At 44.7% G+C, this 27265-nt stretch overlaps 1 protein-coding gene across 1 annotated transcript; it reads left to right on the top strand.

The window, feature by feature from the left end:
* On the top strand, positions 1-25801 carry LOC120785162 (protocadherin-1-like). The gene is made up of 4 exons (XM_040119599.1): positions 1-124; positions 246-344; positions 15415-16246; positions 21562-25801. Exons 3-4 carry the CDS (start codon positions 15437-15439, stop codon positions 23809-23811), a joined length of 3060 nt encoding a protein of 1019 aa, XP_039975533.1. The 5' UTR covers positions 1-124; positions 246-344; positions 15415-15436; the 3' UTR covers positions 23812-25801.
* The last annotated feature ends 1464 nt before the right edge of the window (positions 25802-27265 follow it).

Below are 27265 nucleotides of genomic sequence, written 5' to 3'. Positions count from 1 at the left end.
TGACCCCCTGTCCAGACGGGTCTTCCCCCGGCTGGCCTCTAGCCGCAGCCTGTACCCCGGAGAGAGGAAGGACCGGCGGGTCGACGCGCAGCGCCGGTCACGACAGTAAAAGTGGACAGAAATTGTGAGAGGAATTGGAGGAATAATTACCCCTGTCTGTCCGCCTGGATTGTTTGATTTGTTTTCAGGTCTTTTTTCGGCGTTGTGGATTGTTAATTTGGTTTTTTTTTTAATTTTCCCCGGAGGTCTGGAGCGGCTCCGTCCAGGTACCAAGGAGGAGCGGAGCCTGTAGCCGGGCTGGAGCGCTCAGAGCTGGGGAACCGCGCGGCTCTCACCCGGTCCAGGTAGGAACTTCTCTCCACAGAACCGGTCCGCACAGAATCTCGTTCCCGGGTCTTTATGTAACAGCATTCCCGGCAATGCTTCACGTATGTTCCTCTGAATGCCCCCGTCAGCCTGCTGCTCTGCGGGAGACGCTTTACGCACGACAGCAGAAGCGGCATATTCACTTTATTTTCAATTTCGCCCGGACGAGCGCTTGTGCCTTAATTAAAAAAAACACACATACTCGGTGGAGGCTGAATCTCTGAAGACACTCGGGCGTCCGTGACGACCAGGCGGCTGGTTTTAAAACACTTGTTGGTAAAATAAACCAACGTAAAGCGATCGCACGTTAATATTCAGCCTCTAATCTCCTCTGATGGGTATTTTACCGATATTACACTACAGTGCTATTGATCCGTATCGATCCACTCCGTCCTCGGCATTACCTCCATATCTGCCAGTAATAAAATACAGCTTTCTGTGAATGACTCCGGGCTTCCTAACCTCCGTGGAACTGGAAAAATCACTACAGTAATCCCGTCTAATGCATTTCGGGAGGAGAGCACGGTTCCCTATAGTGCACATAGAGGCGTCATCGCAGTGGGGTTTCATTATGGCTCCATCCGAGGCTTTGAGAGTTCTGCAGGGACTCCCGGTCTGTAGAGAGGAATATAAAATGGCAGTAAAAAAAAGCTCGTCATTATAATCAGAGGTTTGTCTTCCCACTGTAATATTGGAGCTAATCCGCCTTCGGGGACCCCCGGGGCCGCTTAAAGCAACAATACAACAGTCCATTCATCTGAGGCTTCTCATGAACCAGTCAGACAGGTGAAGGAGCACATCTCTGCCTCCATACCTGTAAATTCCCACACAGCACCTGAGGCCTCCTGGGCACCTGTAGCAGCACATTTGACACCCTTTGCCTTAATGTTTACCAGACTACCCCCCCACACACACCCCCAGTACTAGGAGCATAATTTTGCTGTATGTGCTGTTAACATGAGCTTAAACCCAAATAAAGGCGGGGGAGTTTCAGTGTAAACGCCGAAGCTGGAGGAGGAGAGCGGGTGCTGGTGAACGCGTGTCACCGTCGGGGTATCCGGTCCGACCGGTCCCTCCAGTCTCCAGCCTCCCAGCCCTCCTCGCTTCTGCCGCGGCGGAGGGAGAGAAAGGGGGTGGGCGTCCAACCTGCTCAACATGATGGAGGGAGGGAGGGTATTTACATGCAAACTGCATCCGCCTCTCCCTGTCAGAGAGCGGGCTGTAGTAGTAAACGCTGTTGCCGAGGTCGTTTTCAGAAACGCTGTGCGAATGTTCTGGCCATGTCTTGCTACAGGGAAACGGACGTGTCTCTGTTCCTACGCTTGACCTTTGACCCCATGCCCCGCTCCCCGTGTTGCCTCTCTCTGAAACACTTAGATGACTCTTACGTGATTCATGCAACTGGACCCTGAAACCTGTGTCGGTCTCGGCCTCAACAGAGACACCGCAGAGCTCAGCTGAGCTGAGTTTCCTGGAATAACAAGAGGATCCACCTACTGTGTCGTTGGCGTTTCAGTAAAAAAAAGAGATGTAGCCTTGGTACTTGTGGCTTTAAGTTGCAATTAAACATCTTTTCTCATTATTGTTGTCAGTAAAAATATTCTACAAACACATAAAAAGCTCATTAAAGCCTCTGAGGTTCAGATGATCTAGCATGTGGTCAAGCTGGAGGTTTCCCCCTGTGCATGATACTGGACCTCTGCTCTGGTTTCCGCCACTGCAAACATATATTCAGCTTTATTTTGCAGCCGAAGTGGCTGAGGTTTTTGTGGCCGGTTTTGAAATCGGCCGGTGCTGTGACCGGAGCTCCCGCCGCCGCCGCCGCCGCCGCTGTGTCGAGGGGTCGAGGTCTGAGGTTTGAGACCGAGCTTTGGGATTCCGCTCTGCCTCCTCTAATTTGGAGATGCCTCCGTCAAATTTTGACCGGATAAAACAACAACAAATGTCACGGTCATCCGCAGCTCTGCGGGAGGTTGAGGGGGTGGGAGGGGGTGAAAGGTGGAGGATTAGTCAGCGAGGAGAGGAAGGATGAAATGGAAAAAAAAAGAGGAGGAGGAGAAGGGAGGTCGAACAGAGTCCGTTCTGCACATTCCGCGTAAAAATTGGAGATCTGAGCGAGCCGTGTTGTTAATGCGCGTCATTAAAATGGGAGCTGGGAGAGTGGAAATGGGTTCGGTGTGTGAAATGGAGGCACACACACACATTCGCATTTCCGCTCTGCAGAAAAAGAGGTGTCCACGCTTCCGATTTGACAGTTTTCACGGCAGGTTTCCCTTTTTTTTTGTGTTCGGGTGTGACAACTAGCGAGTGGACAAAAATGAGGAGGACAAAAACTGGCATGGAAACACAGAAGCAACAATAATATTCTCGGAAAAAGGACGAAATGATGATTTGTTGCCTTCCTCCAACTCGACATAGCCGATTAGTCGACTAATCAATTGTTGAGATCCCGTCCGAAGGAATTTGAAATCCACTGTTTCATCTTTTACAGGGTCTGTTTGTGGAAACGAGGTGTTAGTCCTCATTGAAAATAGATCAATTCACAAACGCACTTGGGTCTTTTAAAAAGCTCTAGTTTTGGAGAGGTCGTTTAATTGGTGGGGGGACAATTCAGTGTCTTGACTTGTTACCAGTTCAACTAAACAGTGACTTGGAATATTGTGTCATTTTCCTAATTTTCAGGGGTCTGGGGAGGTTATTATTATTTACGTGTTGCAGAGGTAACTGGTTACCCTTCAAATTTAGTTTAGGAACCGCTGCTATATAGCCAAGCTGTAAAAGTAATTGTTGTTTAGAATATCATTGTAATAGTACTGACTGTGGACAAGACTGGATTCTCGCTGCAGAGGTTTATATCAGCCTGCAAACGTGCTACGCTAGAAAACAGGTTTAGCTAAATCCTAAACAGAATTTCTTTAATCCAAGACGAGTTTTTTGTTTGTTTTCTGTGCAAAATGAAACACAAAAATGCAGAAAATTCATCGTGCACCCGCCACACAGCACTCCAATCGAACAAAAAGCTGCCACGAAAGCAATTATATCTGATGCTGTTTACCTGAGGCGACTGTCATCATTCTGGTAGCTTAGATTAAAAACAAGAGAAAGGGGGAGGGGGTGGCCAGAATCATTAGAAATCTTCCTGAGGGAACCGTAAACATCCGTAGCTAGTTTCATGTGCAGCTGTCTGTCGAAGGTGGAGACACTTCGCTGTCAGACACGACGACAGATGTCGACGTTTCCTGCTGTAAATGGGACTGAAAGCACTTTACCGGGCCGGCGCCATGTTGCTGTATTGATTTTTCGCCTGTCAGTAGACACCGGGCTTAAACTAAGTTTGAGGGTTTGAAACGCGCTGCCTGCTCACACGCTGAGCACCAGGTGTCATTTCACGCCGTCAAACAAAAACAAACCTCTCAGCATTATAACAGCAGATGATGGATGAATAACAAGAGCATCCATATGTACTGAGCCTCTGACTTTACCAGTTATGAGGCTGCAATCAATCATTAATTCTGTTTTTGAGCGATTGGTCGCTTTTTGTTTTGATTCATCGTCAAAATCCAGTGGAAAAAACCCCGTAGATATTCTGTCTGCAACAGCAAACAAATCCTCCAACGCGAGAAGCTGGAGCCGGAGCATGATTCTAATGTTTCTTTGATAAACGATTAAAATTATTCATTTACAGCGTCAGCACTAATCTGTTATACTGTACAGTTTCTTCGAGCTTCAATTTGAGCATTAATCTTTGTCTTTTTAATCAAGCGATGAAAATTGTCCCTGGCGTTTTCCCAGAGCCCGAGGTGATGTGATCGGATGTCTGGATTTGTCCGACCAACGGTCCAGAACCCGAAGACTGTCAATTTACTATAATACTAGAAGTCAGCAAATTCTCAAATTTGGCTTAAAAATGACCTAAACTGTCAAAATAGTTGCCGATTAATTTTCAGTCAATTAACTGAATTGAATTGAAGAATTGTTGCAGCTCCATTGGTTATAGTTGTTATTGATACAAATTTAATTTCCAGTGAACTTAACTGTTTAAACCATACCCTTATCTATCATACGAAGTGTTTATTTTTCAACTGTCCACCTCAGTACATGCCTGGGTCACAACCCTCTAATAACAAAATACAAGGGATCGTACTTGGTGTTTTAATGTTAAAAACGAACACTGGCCATTTAGGTTTTAGATTTTCTAAACCGTTAAATGTTGGATTCTGTATCAGCCTCAAAAATCCAGCTGGGTTGGGCTGTCATCGGTCGTCTGAGCTGAAAAGAGGAGAAACACGACTTCGAATCTATGAATTGAACTCAAATTGGAAACCGAGCACCACAGGCTGACGTGTGTTGCATCACCACACAATCCGTCATAATCGAAAGAGCGACAGTTTGCTGATATTAGTGGAGGCTTTGCACATTGGGAGATACGGTCAGGTTTGTTTTCGTTTTGTCCTTGTGTTCTTGCCGTACTCTGACGTGTGGAATAAATATGTTGCTTTGGATTTAAAACAGTGTTCGGATGATGCTTGATCTTTACTTTATACCAGCCTGCTGTTCATCTGCCATCCACTCCCATAATCCCCTTTTGCTGCTGCTGCTGCCAGAGGATCAGTGTGTGTGTGTGTGTGTGTGTGTGTGGATCAGAGGTTAGACAGCACATCCTGTCAGTAGAAGGTCACGCATTTGATCCCTGAACCAGTCAGATTTCCTGCCACAGTGCCTCTGAGCAAGACTTTTGGGCCGAATAACAGGAAGAAGACAAGAATACATTGAAACCAGTCATGAAACCATTAAAACCAGTGACTCAGCGTGTATTAATCCAAAGTTTCCTGTCTGACAGTAAAATGGCCGTCACACAAAGCAGCCTCAGTCGCTCAGAGCGATGGAGTCACGCCCGATAGATTTCTCTGCTGCACACAGACTATTTGCACAAGGTGTGGACACATTCAGAAACCATGACGCATAAGCCAACACCTGCTGCCCGAGTGGAGAGATACAGGTGCGTTAGTAGGTTTATTACCTTAAGTGATTATTACCGTGTCTACTGCGGGACCTAATGTTGGCGGGGCTCGGGGCCAGTTCAGCCATTGTTTGAGTGCTGGGTATCAAACCTCTGTATGTTTCTGTACACACCAAAACGTGTCTGTAGCACACAGTAAGAAAAATGAATGAAAATGATCAGCTGTGGGAAAATAATGAAAAATGCTGGTTATAATTTCCTAGAACGCAAGGTGACATTTTCAGTTTCTTTGTTTTGTCCGGTCAACAGTCCAAAAAAAAAAAGCTAATTTTTTTATTATTATATTTTCAGAGAGTCAGTAGTAAAGAGATGACTGATCTAGTCTGTGTAAAATAAGAAATATATTATGAATAATATTCTGTCAATCAATTGGTTGGTTAGTTGTTTGCAATTCTATTCAAAAATTTTTTTTTGCTTTTCAGTCAAATAAAGTTCTTGTATGTCTGCTTATGTGTAGACAAATTTTGCTTTTGAATAAAAGGGTTTGTAGAAACCCATGTTCATACTTAGTAAGATATAGAAAAAAAAAGGTATCATATCCAGGTTTCTATACCGAAACCTGGATATGATCTTTTTCTAATGATGCTCCTTTTAATTTTTTATAAATACTACTGTGGTAGTGTTTATGGAGTTCCCAGTCCTGCAAGGTGATATTTTTTTAGTCTTCTAACACAATACAAAATGTAAAGTTTTACAGCTTCGGGAGCTCGGTAGGATTCCGGTTTTCAAGGAGACAAGGCCCAGAAATTTAGAAGTCTCCTTCCCGCTCTGGGTGTCTGTCAAGGATTAACAGGTAGAAATTAACTTTGACTTGTCAAAAAGAAGGGCACCAGCGCTTTGGTTTGATGGCGGCCGTTGCTGCTCTCGGTTGACAAGCCAACCAAGACACTAGACCGGACGAAGACCTGGTAACAGGAAGCTCCATGGTGTCAGTGCTTGGAACAAAGCGCCTGTCTAAGAGCATGAGCAAACCCCCTCTGGACTCATTTCCTGGCAGTGACAGGTGTAGATGGGAAAGTGGGCAGGGTTTTGACTACCTCTGTCATTTACCACGGGCGGAGCCCAGTGCAACACCACGAGTGTCTCCGAGGAGAGCCCGTCCAGGTGACCTGGCCTCACCTCGCTCTGTGGCGGCAGGGTTTCACGCCGCCTTCGGACGTCGTCGGCCTTTGGCCTTCGGACGTGGTTGGACAACACATCCGCTGCATAGCCGGGCCCTGAAATTCACACAGAACGCACACAGTTGGTGTCACGGGCCGCAAAGACTCCGGCAACAGGTGACTGCTGCATCTGAATAGGGAGGGTGTGTGTTTGCTAATCTGGATCAAACAATGGGAGTGAATGGAGTAATCCCCTTTGTGTTGCGGGGGAGAGAGAAGACCACACACACCCACGCAGACACACACACTGAAATGTCCAGAGAGCTCACCTCAACCACGAACATCATATCCATCTGAGATCTGAAAACATCAAAGCATCTTTTGATTTTATCTGTGTGTGTGTGTGTGTGTGTGTGTGCTATTTGTTCAGGCCTAGATCGGAATGTGTGTGAACACAGAAGCTCTGGACATTCAGGTTATGTAGTTTGTAGAAGGAACACACACCTATGAGGGTAGACGGAAACTTTCAGAACCGGTTTCCAATCTGGGAACTGGCCACTGGCTTTGTGTTGTTGTGCCCGTGTAATTACGGGACACATCACTGGAATTATACCCGGGATCGTTGGAGCTCTTTGTTGTAACAAAGACGACTTCATTTGGTTCCTGTCAGACAGAAACAGATTCACTTATTCGCTAATGAGATCAAATAAACAGCGGCAGACTGTATAGATCCGTAGCCTGAGCGGGGCTTTTCTGTACCGACGTAGACAGACTTTACCAAACTTCTTTTCAGGACCTCACATGGTTGAAATGTTTCCTTTTTTTCAGCCTCATTCTTCAATATGACGTTGTGAGTAGAACAGCTTCAGGGGCAGACAGGAAAGTGTCGAACATCTCTGTTGTGCCGCATCGATAACATTTTTTCAGTTGTGACTGTTTATTGCCGTTAGCTTCTGCATTCAATAAATAAAGATGTGCTTTATTTACTAAATCTGCAGTTAAAGTACGTTTCCTCATTTCAGTTATAATCTCTTAAAGGATTCCTTTAAGGAGTCTGTAGCCTCTCCTCAGTAAAGTAAAAGTACAGGTTGTGGTGTCAGGTCCGTGGATCGGAGCTCCTGTCCGCTGGTCTAGACTTTGACATTGACGTTTTCCGAGCAGCAAAAGTAAACTTGTATCTTAAAGAACTTCCTGTTACAGTTAGAGGGCAGCCGTTGTTTAATAACGTGTTTCCACGTAGCATCTTTAAGTCGGGCCAGAAAGGGCGAGGCCGGTGGGAAGACTGCGGGAAGGGGACAGTTAGCGGCCGGACGACCCTCCCTCACACAAGCCCGTTTGGAGGAGGAGCCTGTACTATAGAAAATCCGGCAGGCTGGTCTTAAGCAGTCTAATGTGAGGGGCCGGTCTGGACGCTTGCGCTGCAGTGCCAGGCTAACACATGCAAACAGGCGGCCATCCTAGAACTGTGCCTAAAGAAGACAAAGTCTACAATTGACCAAAGTTTTGATCGAAATCCGGATCCATGCCATCAGACAACAACTTATCAGGACTGTGACTTGATGTCATTTCACCTGGCAGCAAAAATGTATTGAGAGCCTGAGCATTTTTGAGCCGCAAACTCTGTAAAGTAAGAAAATCAGACGAAGAATGGGTGTCTCTGAGACTGTAGGACACGTGGGCCGGTTGTAAAGTAACCAGCGGGCTCTCTCTCTCTTACGGAGATAAAGGCAGTTTCATCTGGGGGGGACGGGCAGGGAGGCGGGATTGTTGCAAAACGTGACTTTACTGGTTGGATTTTTCCGTTATACCCACCGGTGCAGACTGAGGTCAACACTGCAGTTCACAGTTCAGTACGGAGAAGTTCAACGGCTCAGGTCCAGGGATCTCTAAGGTTTAATCAGGTCAGTAGTCCAGCTTATCTGCTAGAGGTCATTTCTGCAGTTTCCCGCTGCAGTGTCACGTGCTGTATTTCCTTTTCAGGAACATTTAAGTGTTGAGCAGTGTTTTTGGTTTTGATTCGATGACGTGAACAGATTTTATGACGACATTTTACGAAGCCTTCCACAGATTTGTTTTATGGGACTATTTGATTCACGGGATTTTTACATCGACATGTTCAGTCGTCCTGATTTGTCGGGCATTTAATCGACTGGATTAACCGAGACCAGTCATCTTGTTATTTAGGCTATAAACAAAGTCTCAGGTGATTTCTTTTGAAACAAGTTAGTCTGCTGATGTAGAGTATTTGAATGTACAGTAGTTAAGTTGTGTGATGCAGGTGGGACATTAACATGGAGACACACTGTGAATGTCAATACGGAACACACACCCACACACACACAGTGGGTGGTAACTGGACCATTGAGCTGCTTTGTGATGTACAGACGAGTGCTGTTGTGTGGACACGCCCGCTGTGTCTTCCATTGTGAGTCTCTGTCTCTCGCCTGTTCGACTCTGACCGGGAGTCGAACCGGCAGGCGGTCACTGCCGGGCCCGTCGCACATGGAAATGTGTGTCTTTGTCATGTAGCACACGCAGAGTCTGGGTGCAGCAGCTCGTTTGCTCGACTTCTTTGTACACAAACAAACGCACTCCGCCTTACGCACGCACCCGTACACACACAAAGCACACCCACACAGGCTGACTGGTGAGAAAGTTCCAGACTGTGGGAAAAAGGACGAGCTGGACGATCTCTGGCTCACCCGGGACCGTCCCTGAGGACACACACAGTTACACAAAAACACACACTTCCACAGCTTACACTACATGTGAACAAACATACTAACATGTGTCCATGCACATCAACAAACAGGAATTCACTGCACTTTGATTTTTCACTCTCAGCTCTCTTGACGTTTGACCCGGAGATTTATTTAGATCCCAAAACTCTCACGACCCGAGACTTTTTTTTTTCCATATGTTACAGTTTACATCTCGCTTAGAGCAGTGAACGAGGATGGGAAGTGTCAGGTTGCATTCGAGCTGCGTATGTTGTGCAAGTTCTGAAGTTCAGCGTTGCACAATTTTATATTTTGGTTTTCAAGAGCCTATACGTGTTTTGTTTTTCTTGTTTTTTTACAGAAATTAGATTTTTAACTAGACTAGGTTTTGAACCTCAATATGTCAGGAAGCCTCTGGAAGTTGGCATCAAACGTCTGATCAGATTTGGAAACTTCTTCGCCTATTCTCTGATCAGATGCTTCCAATCCTCAATCAGAAGTGCTGGGGCTGCGGCCCCACCTCTCCGATGCGGCGGTTGACTGGCGTTGTACATTAATAAGATTGTGATCATTAGTTTTGCTGGCTACCGTTTCTGGGGCCGACCAGCGAGGGCAGCAACGTTTCATCGTCGAGTCGACCATTCACGCACATGCCTGATAATGGACTGTATGTGACTGTCAGGCAGAGAGAAATAAGAAGATTTTATCAACTGTAAAGCTACTTAAGGCAAAGAACAACGTCCAAATCGGGATTAAAATAACTTTAAATCCGCCCGCAGTTCATCGACCTTATCTGGTCCTTTCTTTTACTGCACATAGTTTGATTTCATGTAGCTTCCCTCTGCAAGGGAACGTCACCCCGAGAGCCTCATCTTCCCCTCGCGGTGTACTTCCTGACGTATATTCAGCTGCTGGCGAAGCACGAGGCCGCTGTCAAACAAAAACTCCGCTCACGGGAAAGAGCAGGGGAGCGGGTCGCTTTGTAAATAAGCACGAAAATGAACCTGTTGTACATTTTGGGCATTTATCACTAACGACACGTGCACTGTGACCGGGAATATCAGTCCAGCATCACTTTGTTTGAGAGTTTACAGCCTTCAGGCTGCAGACGGTGTTTCTGTTTCATCAGATTAGAAACCATGGTAACACCTTTAAGTCCCTCCACTTAGTGTTTAGGATCAGTATAGACACATTTAATAAATGGTCTATAATAAACTATCATGTAGTTTGAAGCGGACAGGGACAATTTAAAGCTTTTAGTCATGTAGCAGTTATAGCTTCTCCTTTGAGACTGTAACATTTTATATGAGTTTGACTGTGTTTTGCCGTATTGTTACTATAATGAGTGTCCAAAGGAGGAGCTGTTGTTGTTGTTAGAAATGTTTCTTAATGTATTTGCGATCATATCTGTTTACAACTACATTACAGGGTGTTTTAGACCAGTTCTTACACACCGATAGGCTGCTTGTAAACGCTAAATCAGGGGACTTGTGTCAAGTGCTTTGCTGGAATCACACAAAACTTAAACGTCTGTTTACACCGTAATGTACCTATACGAGAAATTTTGCTTGTATGCCACTAAGAAAACACACATGTGCTACCAAACTAGAGTAGAATCAGCACAGCACAGAAGGTATGAAATCAGTTTCAAAGTGGCTAAAATCATTGAAAATTCAAAACATACACGTTAGACAATCGTGTAGAAATTGAACACTTGTCGACATCCGATCCTCACGCAGTTACATTTACAGCTCGTCTGACCGTGGCTGGTTTGGGTCCGTGCCGCTGCGACATTCGCAGACTGGACGTCAGCCAGTGGACAGTGTAGTTTCAGCTCCGTTTCCACAGTAACGTGTGAAAGGCCGCGGGGTCAGAGGTCAGAGGTCGGTGGTTTGGGGTATTTGGCAGCTGTGGAGAAAAAATGTGAGAAAAGAAACACACACTAACTTTACACTGTAACACACACACACACACACACACAAAGGTATTCACATGCACATTCACACTTGCAAACACAGTAAAACCCCCGTATGCGCACACACTCATTCAGAGTCATACAGGGGTAATTGTGTGTGTGAGTGTGTGTGTTTCACAGCGGGGAGCAGAGCAGCCGACACTTCAGATAAACAACTGCACAACAACAACAGCAGTCAAATATTTGCTGCTTTTAGCCTCTCAGTTGTTAGGGATTGGTGCTTTTCCCTGTTTTCTATCATTGCAAACTGAATCTCTTTGGGTTTTGAGAGTTGGTCGGACTTTGTCTCGGTCTTCATTATTCTCTTAGACAAAAAGGTGAATTGATTAAATGTACAGCCAATCAAACAAATAACTGAAAACGAAAATAACTGTCGTCCAGTCTTCATCGCTTTCTCTGTGTGCTAAATATTTTCCTGTTCCAGTTAAAAGTTGATAAAGTCCAGGCCTGGTCAGTAATGACATCAGAGTTGGAATCCAACAATTTTGTTGGTTTTTTTTTTCTCAAGAAATGACTCGAAACGATGAACCAACTGGCAGCCAGTGACATTTCAGCCGTCCAGGAATCAGCATGAGCCTCGGTTTAACAGGCAGCGTTTATGATCCTCAGAAGATGCAGGCTCAGATCTTGGGTTGTTACCTTGTGGCCGCAGGTGGTGAAAACACCATAAAGTTTTCTAATACATACAGACGGGTGACAAATTAAAGGAATAAATCAAAGTGAAGTGTCCTAGTACGGTGTCGGGCCCCCACGAGCCGCCAGAACGGCTTCGGTGCTCTCTGGCATTGATTCTCCAAGTCTCTGGAACTCTCCTGGACGGATGATCACCATTCTTCCATTTGGTGTGTTGATGATGGTGGTGGAGAGCGCTGTCTAACGCGTTGGTCCACAATGTCCCAGGGTTGTTCACCTGGGTTGAGATGTGGTGACTGTGAAGGCCATAGCTTATGACTCACATCATTTTCATACCCATCGAACCGTCCAGTGGACCCTCATGTCCTACTGATGGGGGCATTGTCATCCTAGTTCTCCACCAATTTTTCAGGTTTTTCCTTTAATTTATCACCCGTCTGTATGTATTATTACTTTGGACACACACATAGGAAAGGTTTCTTCCATAAAAGTACCGTGCTTCCATCCTAATCAACCAATGCTGATTACAAAACATTATTTATTAGTCCATTTATTTATATGAGACAGTGCGCATTAATCAATAACGACGTTAAAAACATCAGTGTAAATGTGCCAGGGGTCCATATAAAATGCATCATCAACGACAACAACCGATAATAAGTATTTTCTACATAATAAAGCTCACTGAAAATAAGAGAGAAGAAACTGGAGGACGTGTAACATAAAACTTTTTTTTTTCTAACAATCTTAAACTAATGAATAAAATACTGCAAACAAGATTATTACAAAAAACAGGTCATTGATCAGCTTATCTGAGTCGATTTTAGCCATGTTTTTAAGTTTGATTTTAAGATGAGCTACAAATACTCGTAAAATGAAAAAACAAATTTGTCTGTTTTGAAAAAATATCCCAAAAGCCCTGTAGAAAAGAGGCTAAAAGAACCTCTGAAGCTATCTGTAAGTAAAGTAAAGTTTGTGCCGTGCTTATGCACTTTGCGCTGTACTGTAAGATCCCTACGCGAAGAAAGAGAGAACATACAGTTTTATTTGAATTTTCTGTGTAAACCCTCAGTGATTTTTCTGGTACCAACGCAAATGTGTCCCTAACACTCAACCCAACAGGTTTGAAAACCCTCAGGTGCCACAAGCTAGAAAAAACAACAGAATAAGATCGGGGATCTTTTTTACTTATTCTTTAATTAGACTGTTCCTGATGTGACTCGAAATCTTGCCAATTTTAGTCCGTTTTCTTTAGGTAAACTTCCTGTACAGCTGCTTGTGTGTTGACCACGTTTAACATTTGAGAACATTTAACATCTGTCGAATGAAAGGAAGGGTTGATAGAAAAAAGACGGCGCTTGTACCTCAAGTCAGATACAGTGACGCCTGAAATGAGTCGTGTCCAGTGTCGATGTAGCCCGATATCACCACGGTGCTCCCATGTGTGCCACAGATGAAGAGAGGAGGCGTTGTGTTGTGTGAAGGGTCACTTGCCGTTAAAATAACTTTAGTAACGCGGCTTCATGTTGGCTTCGGAGCGACAGAAGCTGCGGAGAGGGATCAGATTGTTGATTTATTATATGTCACTAAATGATTATGCACAAGGCTCCACTTCTCCACTTTTCTCGCTCTCTAGGAGAATTAACAGGCTCAGAAAATACAAGCCTTTACTCCTACACACACACACACACACACACACAGTAAACTCAGCGTTGCAGCAGCCGGAGGAGGAGGAGAGCATCAAGACTTCTTGCTTCCTGCTCAGCATGCTGGTCCATGTTGTGTGTGTGTGTGTGTGTGTGAGTGTGCATGTGTCTTCCTCTCCAATTCAAGGACATGAGGAGAGAAAAAAAAAAAAGCGCTCTTCAGATTAACCCCGGTGACCTGCAGCCGAGAAACTCGGCAGAGTGAAGAAAGTGAAGGAGAGGTGGAGAGCAAGAGAGAGTTTATATTTAGAGGAGTCTGGCTCAAACGTAGCGTCATGAACATCAGACATAAGGTGAAAAGTTTGTCAAGTCAGTGAAAACATTCGGCATTGATCGCAGACTCGGGTCTTATCAGTTCGATGGAAAGAATGGTTTCCGTCGGGGAGTCTGCCAGACCTGGAAGTGTCTGAAGTTTACTGAAAAAGGACATAAAATGAAAATAAATTCCTACTTCTAGGCCTCAACTGTTTTTGTATGAGGTAAAATAGTATGTTAAAACATTAGAAAGTCTTAAATCTGAGTTGTCTTCAGGATGTGGAAAAGTCCTCAGACATCAGAGATGAAATTGCAACCTGAATTCATGGCTTTCTATAGTCTTAAATATTGCTGAATATTGTTTTTCTATACCTTAATTTATCTTTAAGCAGATGGATAACACAAGTTTTCTCATTTTTCACGACATCTAAAAACTCTTAAATCTGAGTCCAGGATTCTTGCAGACAGCCTCATGTGCTATAAGATAATAAGGATGTCTGCAAGCCTTCAAAAGTCCGTTCAAATCTTCACTGTGACACATTAAACACCTGAAATGTTGTGAAATGTCTAGTCTCCTAAATAACCTTTAAAATAGTACGCCTACTTAGGCTGTTCCTGCGGAGGGAAGCTAAAGCAACCACACGGACACTAGTCTGATGAGTCGGTCATGGCCTGATTGACTCAGAAATAAGCTGTTGGGCCCCTACTGCTCCCTGTGCACTGTTTACGTATCCCCTCACCCCTTAAAATATACACTGAGGGGCTGGATTAACTCCAAGATGGATTTGGTTTTTACTGTGTTGTGTGACTGCAAACATAGTCTTGGGCCCAAATGTCATAAACCCTTCTGGACATGGGCAGAAGATGAAGTGTACATCGCGTTGACCCCTCTTGACTGTGTGGCACCTAAATGGAAAGTGTAGACTAAACTGGGCATTAAACAGTATTTTGCTTCTTTAGAAACAGGCACCATTTAAACACCATTTTGGCTCTTAAAACTAGATGTTGCCTGATATAATGATGTGGGACGCGTCTGAAAGCCATATTTGGAAACCGGCTGGCTTACAGTGGACCTGACGCTTTCATGGCCAGGGACCCAGGGACAGATCCCATTTTGTCAGTAGCTCGAATAACACAGTAAAAATATTTTTTTACCCTCCTTTCATCTCTTAGAGGAGGACACACTGACTTGAAAACATTCAAACTTGTGACGGATACAGGAAAATAACCAAAAAAAAAATTCAAAATACTGGCACCTCCAAAATCTAATAACGTTTCTAAGCCTTCAAGGTTCAACAGGCTTCAGTGGCCAAATGTCAAGACTGCACGTTGGTAGGTTAATGTAAGGGGAAGTGGTCACCTGTTGTCGTCAGGTGTCAGGGTGGCTGTATTTGTTCATGTTTGATTATAAATGTGACGCCGGCATCTGTACAAAACTTTGTCCTTAATGAGTAACGACATAAAGCTGTTGTCATTTTTGTTGACTCACTGCCTCTCGTCAGTGTCGGCTCCGACATACACCTGGAAGAGGAGCGTCTGTGTAGATCCTAGGTCAGCCGTATGTTTTCCGGTGCTGTCTGGACGGAGGACCAGGGATGGGCAGTCTCACTGAACTGTTTTGTCTGTCTGTCTCTTTCAGAGCGGTGCTGTCAGGTGGAGACATGGCGGCACTGAGCCGGGAGGTTCTGTTGTTCCTGGCGGTTGTCCTGCTGGTCTCCTGTAATGCCGCACCCACCGACAGCCTGTATCGGGTTCCCGAGGAGCAGCCTCCCAACACGCTGATCGGCAGCCTGGCAGCCGACCGGGGCCTACCTGACACCGGTCACCTCTACAAGCTGGAGGTGGGCTCCCCATACCTTCGGGTGGACGGCAAGACCGGTGACATCTACACCACCGAGATCCCCATCGACCGCGAGATGCTGAGGGACTGCCGCAACCTGTTTGAGGGCGACAAATGTTTCCTGGAGTTCGAGGTGTCGATCACCGACATGGTGAAGGGCATCGGCTCGGGGCCACGGCTGATCGAAGGCCGCATCGAGGTGCTGGACATCAACGACAACACGCCGCAGTTCTCCTCCCCCATACTCACCCTCTCCATCCCCGAGAACACGCAGATCGGTGCCCTCTTCTCCATCCCCATGGCCACCGACAGGGACTCTGGCACCAATGGTGTGGCCGAATACTCGCTGAGCACCGGGCCCGACGCCGACCAGCTCTTCAGCTTGCAGGTCGCCGTGGACACCGACGAGAAGCTGCCGCAGTTAGTCGTCATGGGCAACCTGGACCGCGAGAAGAAGGACTCGTACGACTTGAACATTCGGGTGGTGGACGGCGGGAGGCCGGCGAGGGCGAGCAGCGCTCTGCTGCGGGTCACCGTCACCGACCAGAACGACAACGCTCCCAAATTTGAGAGGAGTCACTACGAGGCCGAACTACCAGAGAACAGCCCGCTGGGACACTCTGTGCTGCAGGTCAGTACATGTATACCTCACACTCGCACACAAACACAGGCATATCGCCGTATACACTGTCTGTGCATCTACACTCAACCTCAAGCGCTTAGTCGATTCATTGATTAGTCACTTGACGGGAAAGAAATCGGCAACTATTGTGACAATGAATGAATGAACGGTTTAAGTTATTTTTTAAGCAAAAAGCAAAAAAGACAAAAAGTCGCTGGTTCTAGTGATGATGGAAGAAAACAACTAAAATCAGACCCGGGAAGTAAAAAAATATGACTTATTCTTCAAGGGTCAGGGTGTAAATAAAGTAATTTGCCACAAACTGGAAACGGCAGACATCTGACGGACGGATAGACTTCCTGTTGACATTGTTATGTTTTACCCGTTAAAGCTCTCCTTAAACCACTTGAAGGAGAACTTAAGAGGAAACTCAGGTATCAAATAGTAGACCTTCACCTATAAAACTGCTGTGTTACATTTTGACATTAAATTTCACATCGTGATTCAGCTGAGCAAAAGCTCACTGACAAATATTTGTCCTCACTATCATACCTGATCAGATATTTCACACAAACCTGCCTCTTCTCTAACATAAAAGTCGTGGGGAAAAAAAGTCCCTCCCCACATCTGAGCAGCGAATTCAGACTTCTGCATGTCCACCGAACATTGCAGGGGGACCTTTGGCCCTGTTAGTGATAACACCGGGAGCTGCAGGACAACATGGCGCAGGGACTGCACATAATATGCTGCTCAATTATCCGTACAGACAGATGGTGCGGCGGAGGTGAAGCAGGCCGTGGGATCGCCGCGCCCGGTCACATATTAACCAGTGATTCAACTTAACCTTTGAGCTCTCGGCCAGGGCGGCGGTACGTGATGTCGCCATCGGCAGGCGGAGCAGGAAGGTTCGGTTTGGTTCAGCGGCATCACAACAAACCCACCTCACTGTATCATCCTCCATTTCCTCCCGCTCCCTTCCCTGCCCGACTGCAGTGCGACCAGCCAGCCTTCCAGTGAGCCGCGCATGACTTAATCTGAGTCAGTCATGAGATTATCCACGGGGCTTGTTGGTATTATTGCTCTGGATGTGGCTCATTGCATTTCAGAGAGCTGCAGAATTCATTTCACTTAACGTGCGTTTGAGGAGGGAAGCTTTAGAAGCAGTGGGACATCGCTGACTGATGACCCTGACCTGCTTAAACCGTCCAATGGCGGCACAGACATGTACTGTATATCCCCTCTTTACGACTCGCTCTTAAAAGGAGTATACGGCCACGTTATGCATATGTTGACCTAGTTTCCTCCGTCGCACTATTTCGAAAGCAAGCCATCTGATTTTAGATTGATTTTCTGCCTTTCAGGCAGCCACTGGTGTCACTTTATTTCTGTAAGAGCCACAATGGACGGTCTCTGGAGATTCTTAAAACACCTTTATTATGTGAGGATATTTGTAACATTAATGATAATGAGCGAGAAAGTGAATCCTAGACCTCAGAAAGAGGTTTTGACTCAAGGTCCACTTACTTGCTCTTTCTAGATCTTTCACCTTAAAACTTTTGCTTATTCTGTTATGAATATTTAATATGGAAAGAGAATCTTAACTTCAGCTTTTGCCACAGCTTTCAGCTGCATATCATGACCTTCATCGGTGGATGGAGTTGAGGAAGTTTATCCATCTGCTGAGGGAGACCTTGGGGCGATTATAAAAACTGGAAAAAAGTTTGCAAGTGGGCCTTGAGTTAAGATTTGTTTTTTAAATATTCATGATCAAATAAGCAACAGTCAAAGTTGAAAGCCCCATTAAAAGCTAGTTAGTGGACTTTTGTTTAAGACTTTCTTATTCAAATTAAATATTTATGATTAAATATACAACAACAAAAGCTAAAGTTAACCAAAAAAAAACCACCCATATGTATTTGGGGCTTAACACTCAAAAACCGAACTAATCTGCCTCATCAGGACTGCTTGGGTGTGGGCTGATCAGATTTAATTGACGAGCAACCCCACAAAAACAGATTTTGGTTCAGATGTTGCTCTTGCATCTGAATAGTATACTGAAGCATCAACTCTTTTTTAACTGAGCCGCTCCAAACCGGCAGGAAAGCTCCTGTGGGAGCCCATCGCTCATAGTAACAACCTGATTGAGAGAAATAAAAGTTTTCATGGCCTTTAATTGACTAATAAAGATTTCTTTGCTCGATGAATTTAGATGATTGTGAAAATCTGTCACATTGTTCTTCCGGTCTCATTCTTCCTTTTCAGATGAAGGATCTCCACACATCTAGAGCTCATTTAAGACCAAAGAATATTTGAAAATATTGACAGAAATCTGCCATTATCCCTAATGACTGATTTCCAAAAAGGACGATAGAAACATTGAATATCTCTTTAATAACCAGATGATTAATCAACTAAAAAGAGGCAGCCCAAAATGATTTAAAGAGTCCACACTGAACTGCCGTGTAATTATAATGTAATTTCGTCAACAATAAACCAGACAGGATGTTAACCGTGATGGATTATCTCTCTGCAGCGAGTCTCTGCAAGCCGGTTTTCTTAGGAATAAACCCAAACTAAAGGCCTCCTAGAAGGAAAGAAACCAGTCTCAAACCTGAGGGTTTGATGCAGAACGGTCAGAAGAGAAGAGAAACGAAAGGTTTACTGCTGTAAATCAGCTGAAACATGCAGAGAATCTAGTCCGCTCATTTAAGCAACCAGTTGGTCTTGCTGGTTAACTGTTAACAGTGTTTATACTTGCTGTACGCTTGGACAGAGCGGCCTTGGAGAGCAGCCAGCACAGCTCTGGCTTCATCACTGTGCTCCAGCAGCTCAACTGTTCAATACACAATTCTCAGAAGCTGTCAATAATTCACCGCTGTTTGGTGATGTCTGCTGCTTAAAGCAACACCGGAGGAAAGGAAATCAATGGGCAGGAGAAATTATAATTTCACTTTAATGGTTTCTCTAACCTTAACCTCTGCGACTTGGATCAATGACTTCCATGTCACCCCCGAGTGCCGTTGACGATCTGTCACAGCCTGCGATCCTGAGCAGGCAGGAAACCAGGTATTAATTATGTGGCAGTATGAACTGGAGTCTGTGTAAAAGGAAAATCCCTCAGAGATACTATTGGCTGCATTAACCTTTAAACCCTGATTTCCTCCTCAAAATGTTCATTTAAATGCTTGTGTGAGATATTTTCCCACATTGACAGTGTCCTGTATTCTGTATCATGTTGTTCCAGCTCTGCATTACAGCTACAGTGCGTCATTTTTACACAAGTGATGTATTAAAAACCCAAGACTTTGTGGTTTTTATGGATGCTCCATTCCAGAAAGTGAAAATATTCAGGGACATTTCAGCCTGACATAGCCGGTATCTTAAAGAAGTAGGCTGGGAAATACACGTATTTGTTAGTTTAGCTTAGCATATAAACTGGAATAGGGCTGCAGCTAATGAGGATGATTACGGACGATTATTTTGACAGTTATCAATTAATCCTATGGTCGACAAAACATCAGAAAATTGTGAAAAATACGCATTACAACACTCCGGAGTCCAAGGGGACGTCCTCACATGTCTTATGTTGTCCAACAGTCCAACAAACAATTCAAAACACCAAACTATAACATTGACAGCAGTGTAAGGGTAGAAAAGAAACAAACCGTCACATTTCAGAGCCTTGACAGCGAATGTTCAGCATTTTCTCCTGAAAAATCAATTGAGTGAGTACTCGATTGCAAATCAAATTTTGAATTTTCTGTCTATTGATTAATCCAATAACGAAGCTCACTTATTACTAATGTGTTATATCACATTTGTTTAGGCTGTACAAAAACTGAAGCGTAAAAACAACAAGCTCTGGTTTGTGGAAGTCATTGCTCCTGGCCGAGAAGTAGTTCTGTACATAAAAACACAACTTGTCACTTTTACTCTTTTTTGCACAGACTAAACAAACACTATATGATAATTAGCTGTTTCCCCCTGTTTCCGGTGTTTGAGCTAAGCTAAGATGACCAGATGCTGGCTGTAGCAATATACGGTATTTACCTACAAATACAAGAGTGGTATTGTGTAGTGGTATCTTCTCATCTAATTCTTGGCAAAAAAGGAAGTAGGTGTATTTTCCAAAATGTCAAAGTACTACTTAAAAAAATGTTGGCATCACCACTAAAGTTTATAGAAGATTTCTCTGTTCTTGGCCCAAAGGCATGTTTTAGTTTGTTTAAATAAGGTAAAATAATCTCAACCCCTCTGGCAGACTATATTTCTTGTTTTTTAAGAAACCAATAATTTTAGGACTTAAATTTTTAAGAGATTATTTTGCTGAGTGTAGATTTGGCTCAGATCCAGTTTAGCCTTAAAGGAATAAATGGCCTTAAAATTAAAAAACCCTAATTACATTACTGTAAGTCCCAGGTGAAGCCTGTCGAAACGCTGAAACAGCAGCACCTGGGACATTTAAATCAGCCGATAACAACTAGTACACATGAAACTACACACCGACCTACATTTCCTCACAGCAGCCGAGGCAATGAATGAATGCAATTAAAAAGTATTAGATGTTTAGATAGAAAGGCGTCCTAATGAGTACATCCTAAATGACATTCTGCTCACTGCTCGTACCTCCTAATTGACTAATTACCTCCATTTACTTTGGGTTCGGGTGTATGAGGCCGGATCGTGGCCGATGCTGGTCTGTCCCCTTTGGTCTCCTAATGGGCCCTGAGGAGCCGGGGCTTTTCTGATAATGAGAGGAACATTAACATTCACTCATCTGCCCATCAGATGCCAATGACCCGCTGCATGGCTTTTAGATGTTGTTTTGCGGGTATGTGCACTCAGCTTTGATCGTCCATTATATTTCACACACAGCAAAAAAAAATCTCCCCCTCAGGAAAACACAAAAGGCTTTGTAGTGTTGCATTAGTAATGGTAGTGACTCTTTGTGAGTCAAAGAATCTAAATAGTCTATATAATTTTACTGAGGCAATAATTGCAACGCGGGGTGTTCAGGCTGCCATTTGCCTCTGAAATATCAATTCTGACTATGAATTGACAGATATTAGTCAAATAGTGCTTGAATTTGAATATTTACGGTGTATTTGCATGATATTGACACATGAAAACGTGAGTTTGGACGTTTTTTTAGAAGATCTCCAACATTGTTATGTCGTAAGGAGGTTTCAGTCTTTAACTAGTGGGTCTGTCTCCGTTAAAGTGTCTTTGAGCAAGTCACTGAACTGTCACTCATCCTTCTGGATGCTTCAGCCAAGTGACTAAAATGAACTGTGAAAAGGTAACGCTCTTTTTTGTCACTGTAGGTCAGAGCCAACGACGCAGACACCGGCATCAACGGGGAGATTGACTACATCCTCCATCAGGCGTCGGAAACCGTCCAGAGGCTTCTGCGCATTGACCGCTCGACCGGCATCATATACGTCAAAGGCCTGGTGGACCGTGAGGAGGAGAACTTCCTCAAGTTCTTTGTGGTGGCCAAAGATCGTGGGCCCAACTCCAAAAGCTCCAAGGTCCTCGTGACCATCAACGTCAAGGATCAGAATGACAACGCACCAGCCATCGAGATCCGTGGTATTGGCTTGGTGACACACCAGGACGGTGTGGCCAACATCTCTGAGGACATGCCCATTGGCACCCCAGTGGCATTGGTCCAGGTGTCAGACCGTGACGAGGGGGAAAATGCAGTGGTTACATGCGTAGTTGCCGGTGATGTCCCGTTTCAGCTCCGACCTGCAAGTGAGTCAGCCAACGATCGGAAGAGGAAGTACTTCTTGCAGACAACTACCCTGCTGGATTATGAGCGTGTTAAGGATTACAGGATTGAAATTGTCGCTGTGGATTCTGGGAACCCAGCCCTGTCCAGCACCAACTCCCTCAAAGTCCAGGTCACAGACATGAATGACAACACGCCAAACTTTTCCCCTGCGATGCTCGAGGTGGACTTTGCAGAGGGCAACCAGCCAGGTGACAAGGTGCTGGATGTTGTGGCAACAGATGCAGACAGTGGCACCAACGCAGAGCTGGCCTATAGCATAATTGAGCGTTCAGCCACCAAGCTCTTTGAGATTGACGCCAACACTGGGGAGGTGCGTGTGAAGAACCTGTTGGATCGGGAGGAGACGGAGCGCTATGAGTTCCGTGTGGCAGCAGCAGACAAGGGTGTTCCAAGCAAAACTGGCACTGCTACAGTGGTGGTTAATGTTCTGGACCGCAATGACAATGACCCAAAGTTTATGCTTAGCGGTTACAGCTTTTCTGTCAATGAGAACATGCCACCACTCAATCCCGTTGGCGTGGTGACCGTCACTGATGCTGATAAAGGTGAAAACGCCCGAGTGAGGCTGTTTGTGGAACCAGATAATGGCAAGTTTGTCATCCAGAACGGCACAGGAACCATCCTGTCCAGCATCTCCTTCGACCGTGAGAAGGAGAGCACCTACACTTTCCGCCTGAAGGCTGTGGATGCTGGTGACCCTCCTCGATCCTCCTATGTAGGTGTGACCATCAATGTCCTGGATGAGAACGATAATGCCCCCTATGTCACCAAACCAGCCAACTCTTCCTACACGTACTTGACACCTGTCACCCCGCCAGACACCCGAGTGGAGGTGGTAGAGGCTGAGGACATTGACTCTGGACTCAATGCGGAGCTGGTCTACACCATCACAGGCGGCAACCCGTACGGCCTGTTCGACATCTCGCCCAGCAGCGGGGAGATTACACTGGCGCAGGAATTCACCGGCAAGCACAATGGACTGCACCGTCTGGTGGTGAAGGTCAGTGATAAAGGCAAACCTCCCCGCCACACCACCGCCCTGGTCCACGTTTTCGTCAATGACACCAAGTCCAATGTCTCACTTATCGAGGCACTGGTTGGACACAGCCTCTACACCCCTCTGGACAGGGACATTGCTGGAGATCCGAACTACGCCCTTGCTCAGCGCAGCAACATCTTGTACGGCAGCCTGGCGGGTATCGCTGGTGTGATTCTGGTCATTGTAGCCGTGGTAGTCATCAGACACCGGCTGCAGAAGGACACCAAGAGTGGCTACCAGGCTGGCAAGAAGGAGAGTAAGGACCTGTACGCTCCAAAGCAGGGCCCCAAAAATGGCAAAGGGAAAAAGAGCAAAAAGGGCAAAGCTCCAAAACCTGCCAAGCCACTGGAGGAGGACGAGGAGGCCAGCCTGCAGAAGGGCCTCAAGTTCAACCTCATCAATGACAGTGTCAACGACAGTCCCAGAATCCACCTGCCCCTTAACTACCCACCAGGAAGCCCTGATCTGGGCCGCCACTACCGCTCCAACTCCCCCCTACCCTCCATCCAGCTGCAGCCACAGTCGCCCTCTGCCTCCAAGAAGCACCAGGCTGTTCAGGACCTCCCTGCCACCAACACCTTTGTGGGAACGGGTGACAACAACTCCACAGGCTCCGATCAATATTCGGATTACAGCTACAAGGCCAACCCGCCCAAATACAGCAACAAACAGGTAGGAGACTACGCAAACACGGCAATGTACCAAAGGGACATCTATTGGACCAACCAGGTGTGGTAGTCATGCTGGGACTTATTTGGCACAGCCGATATTCTTCCACCAAAGTTGCACTGATTCCCCTGCACAGCACCCACTTCCTGCCATTTACCCGTTTATCTTTGGTTTGGTTTTGTTCACCATTTCTGTTCCGTTCAGTTTTGGTTTTCACTTCAACATGGACATCACAATATTCAGACCATGAGGTATTACACAAGGGATAGACCAAATATGGGCTTACCAAATATATTACCAGCTGATTTTTCACTGGTATTTGGTGACCATAACCCCCTAAATGAACTCTGCTGATCCAGAACATGCTTGAGGGTGGTTTTTGTAATGACTGACTTGTGTTTTTGCTTTTCATGTCTAATCATACATCAAAATGTTCAATTCTTGCAGAATTTAATGAAGAGTTCATGGTATGTTAAAGCACATGATGTCATATTTTCAAGAATTACAAGTCTTACAAAGCAAAGATTGGTTTTCACGATTTTGGATATACGAAGATGAAAATCTTCGCTACTGATACTGGGAATCCCATATGGGTCTATCCTTAGCTTCTACATGTTTTTCCTTTGTTTTGTTTGTCTTTGCTTTCACCTTTTCATGTTTTACTTGTGTTCACTTTTTCACAGTGGGTTAAATGAAGGAGTTTCTGAGTTTCTCCTTTTTTATTATTCACAAATGTTTTGAATCTGGAGTTATTTGTGCGGCCATTGAAAGGTTCACATTGACATCCCCATTTAGTCTGAATGTGTTTTTCTTTTCTTCCTTTAATATTATTTTTATTATTATTTTTCTGGAGAGCTGATTCAAGGTTTAAAGCTGCTCTTTATGGCCCAATCAGCTTGTTGAAGTTTGACAACAAGTGACTGTGAATTCCTGCGTTTTTGTACTCAATTTTATTGTTTCTTGGCTTTCTTTGGCCAAGAACTAGACTGGCTGAGCAGCACTTAAGAGTGTTTCCATCCAGTTCAGACCAATTTAAGGTAATTTCATCTCAGTCAGGGAGCCAAGCAGTGAAGAAAGAAAGAAAGGGAATAAGAAGGAGGAGGGAGAGGGCGTTGTTAAAAGAAAAAAAACAGCCCACCACACTATGAAGGAAAAGGTACACTAAGACTAAATACAACCATTTCTTATCCTTTGCACCTCTTGTCAGGTCAGCTGAAATATGACTTAATTTTGCCGTGTTCCCAATTACCAGGGCTAAAAAGTCAATTGTTTGCACAGATTAATGGCAGGTAATTTTCCAGGCGCCCGCCTTATTTTACCCAGAGTGCCTTGCTCTATTCTATTTAATGTACAAAAAGGGGGGTAGGAGATGGGGGCCATTAACTGCATGATTGTGACAAGCTTTCACGCCACGTCGACTGTTGTGTGGATTCACGTTGATGGACTCGGGGCTGTGAAAATGAAAATGTCGTGCACTGTGAAATCCATGGAGACAATCACATTAAGGTGTCGTAGTGATGTTCAGACTGTACATATATGTGAATGACATGTCAAATATTTTGTTTTGTTTGTGCTTTTTCATCTACTGTTTATGTTGCAACATTACTGTGTTGTGTGTGTGCTTAACAAGGACATTTCCATTGTTCTCCTGCTTTTTTAAGACTTGTGCTCACCATCTAAATACCTGTACCAAAGACTCACACACACCCACACCTGCGTATCCATTGCCATCAACATCATACAGTATATATGAAGCTGACGTTCAGGCTGTGTTTCCTTGTTTGGTTGGTCTTGCAGAGTTCCTGCTGGTGTTATCAGCTTGCTAGCGCTCCTGCTGGGTTAATGTTTAGCTTGTTAACACTTGAGCCTGCGGGCGTCACACTTCACTCTAGTTGGATTTAAAGCCGCACGGCCTCATATCAACTCTGTTCCATCACATACGTGCTCAATCATGTACTCTCTTCTCTGGGGAAATAAATGTACAGTGTTCTTCTTTGTTTTGTTTTTTACAGCTAAAAGCAGATTTTATTTCAATAAACATGTTGATTTAATGTTAAAGTGGCGCTCTGTGCTTTCACTGGGTGGTTGAAGTGGATGGGGTTACAACAGGAACAGTGGGATTACTGCAGATAGAGGTACAGTACTTCATTTTCATTCCCATCTTTCACACATGGAGAGAACATGTATGAAGGTGCAGGTTTATGGCACAGAACACATATTTTAAGTCATTTTCAACGGAATTAATATTGTTGGTCAAGTATGTCTCAGCATACAATGAATTTGAATCAACCTGGGACATATAGCTCAACAAAAAATAATCAAAAACATACAGCTATGATGCACAGGAAAGTAGGTAAGAGAAAAGATGCATATTCTATAAGTGTATACAGGGAAGTATGTGTGAGAAGTTTGTATTTACAGGTCAAATATTGACTGTTTACTATTTACAGAGGGCTACAAATGGTGCAGGGGTGCTTGGGGGTGCAAAGAATTCTGAAATGAATTTTGAATGGATAACATAATAGTTTACTTTATACAGTGCATGTATTCGATCAACTTTATTGATCCCACTCAAGGAACTTGAGCAACAGTCAGCAACAGAGCTACAAGAACAGATGCATGGATGATTCACTTATAAATGGATATTCTGTACATCCTGTATTCAGAAACTGCCGTTCAAAATTGAAAGTATCCGAAAAATGAATTCGAACTGAATTTATGTTTCTGCAGAAGGGGTGTTTTTAGAGAGGTGGGCTCCTTTTGCAAAGCCCTTAAACCCTAACTGCTTCAGTGGAGCTCCCCGTTGACCAGGCAGCATCCAAACGTGATTGTTTGGAGGTTGTACCCACAACGGGGACTTCGCTGTCTGTGAAAATCTCCTAAGTGAATCAAGGAGTTAAAAAAACGAAAAAGGGTCAACGCTAAAACCAAAAAGGAGGAGATTTCAAATTGCAGTTTAGAAATCCTAAATACAGATTCTTTCCCTGACTGTCCATATGAACACATCACCTATTTTTTTTAATTTATTTTTTTTACCGTCTGTGTTTTGATTTTGAAAGCGGCATAGAAATACAACAGAAAAAACACAAACAATAAATGCTGCAGGAAAAAAAAAGGGATTGGCAGTAACACATATGAGGAGACGTAATAATTTATAAATAATTGTATGAATTTATCACATAAGTTACAAGGTATATGACACCGTAACACTGGTCACTTGAATTTTTCAATCAGACAAATGACAGGTTGCCAGATTTTCTGAAAGATTCCCTCTCTGTTTGACATAGTGTGTCTAATTTGCTCCAGATGTAATACATTTCCTAATTCCCTCAGCCACATATCAAACGTCGGGGCCGTCTCAGATTTCCAGAATTGTAGCAGCAGTTGTCTGGCTAGCAGTGTGGGTAGAGAGACGGCCTGGGCTTCATACCTGTCCCTCACTCTGTCTGACTCAACCACCCCAAACATCGCAGTTCGAGGGGCGGGGGCGGGGGGGGCTCCCTAGGAAAAGCCTCAGCAAAAA

Source organism: Xiphias gladius, chromosome 23 (assembly GCF_016859285.1).
Source record: "Xiphias gladius isolate SHS-SW01 ecotype Sanya breed wild chromosome 23, ASM1685928v1, whole genome shotgun sequence".
Taxonomy (NCBI): Eukaryota; Metazoa; Chordata; class Actinopteri; order Istiophoriformes; family Xiphiidae; genus Xiphias; species Xiphias gladius.
This window is presented reverse-complemented; position numbering and strand designations above follow the sequence as displayed.

Excerpts from the sequence above, each read along its gene's own strand:
- LOC120785162 (XM_040119599.1), top strand. The coding sequence starts at position 15,437 with ATGGCGGCACTGAGCCGGGAGGTTCTGTTGTTCCTGGCGGTTGTCCTG. Across the intron at positions 16,247-21,561 it reads TGGGACACTCTGTGCTGCAG|GTCAGAGCCAACGACGCAGA; the intron begins GTCAGTACATGT and ends TTGTCACTGTAG.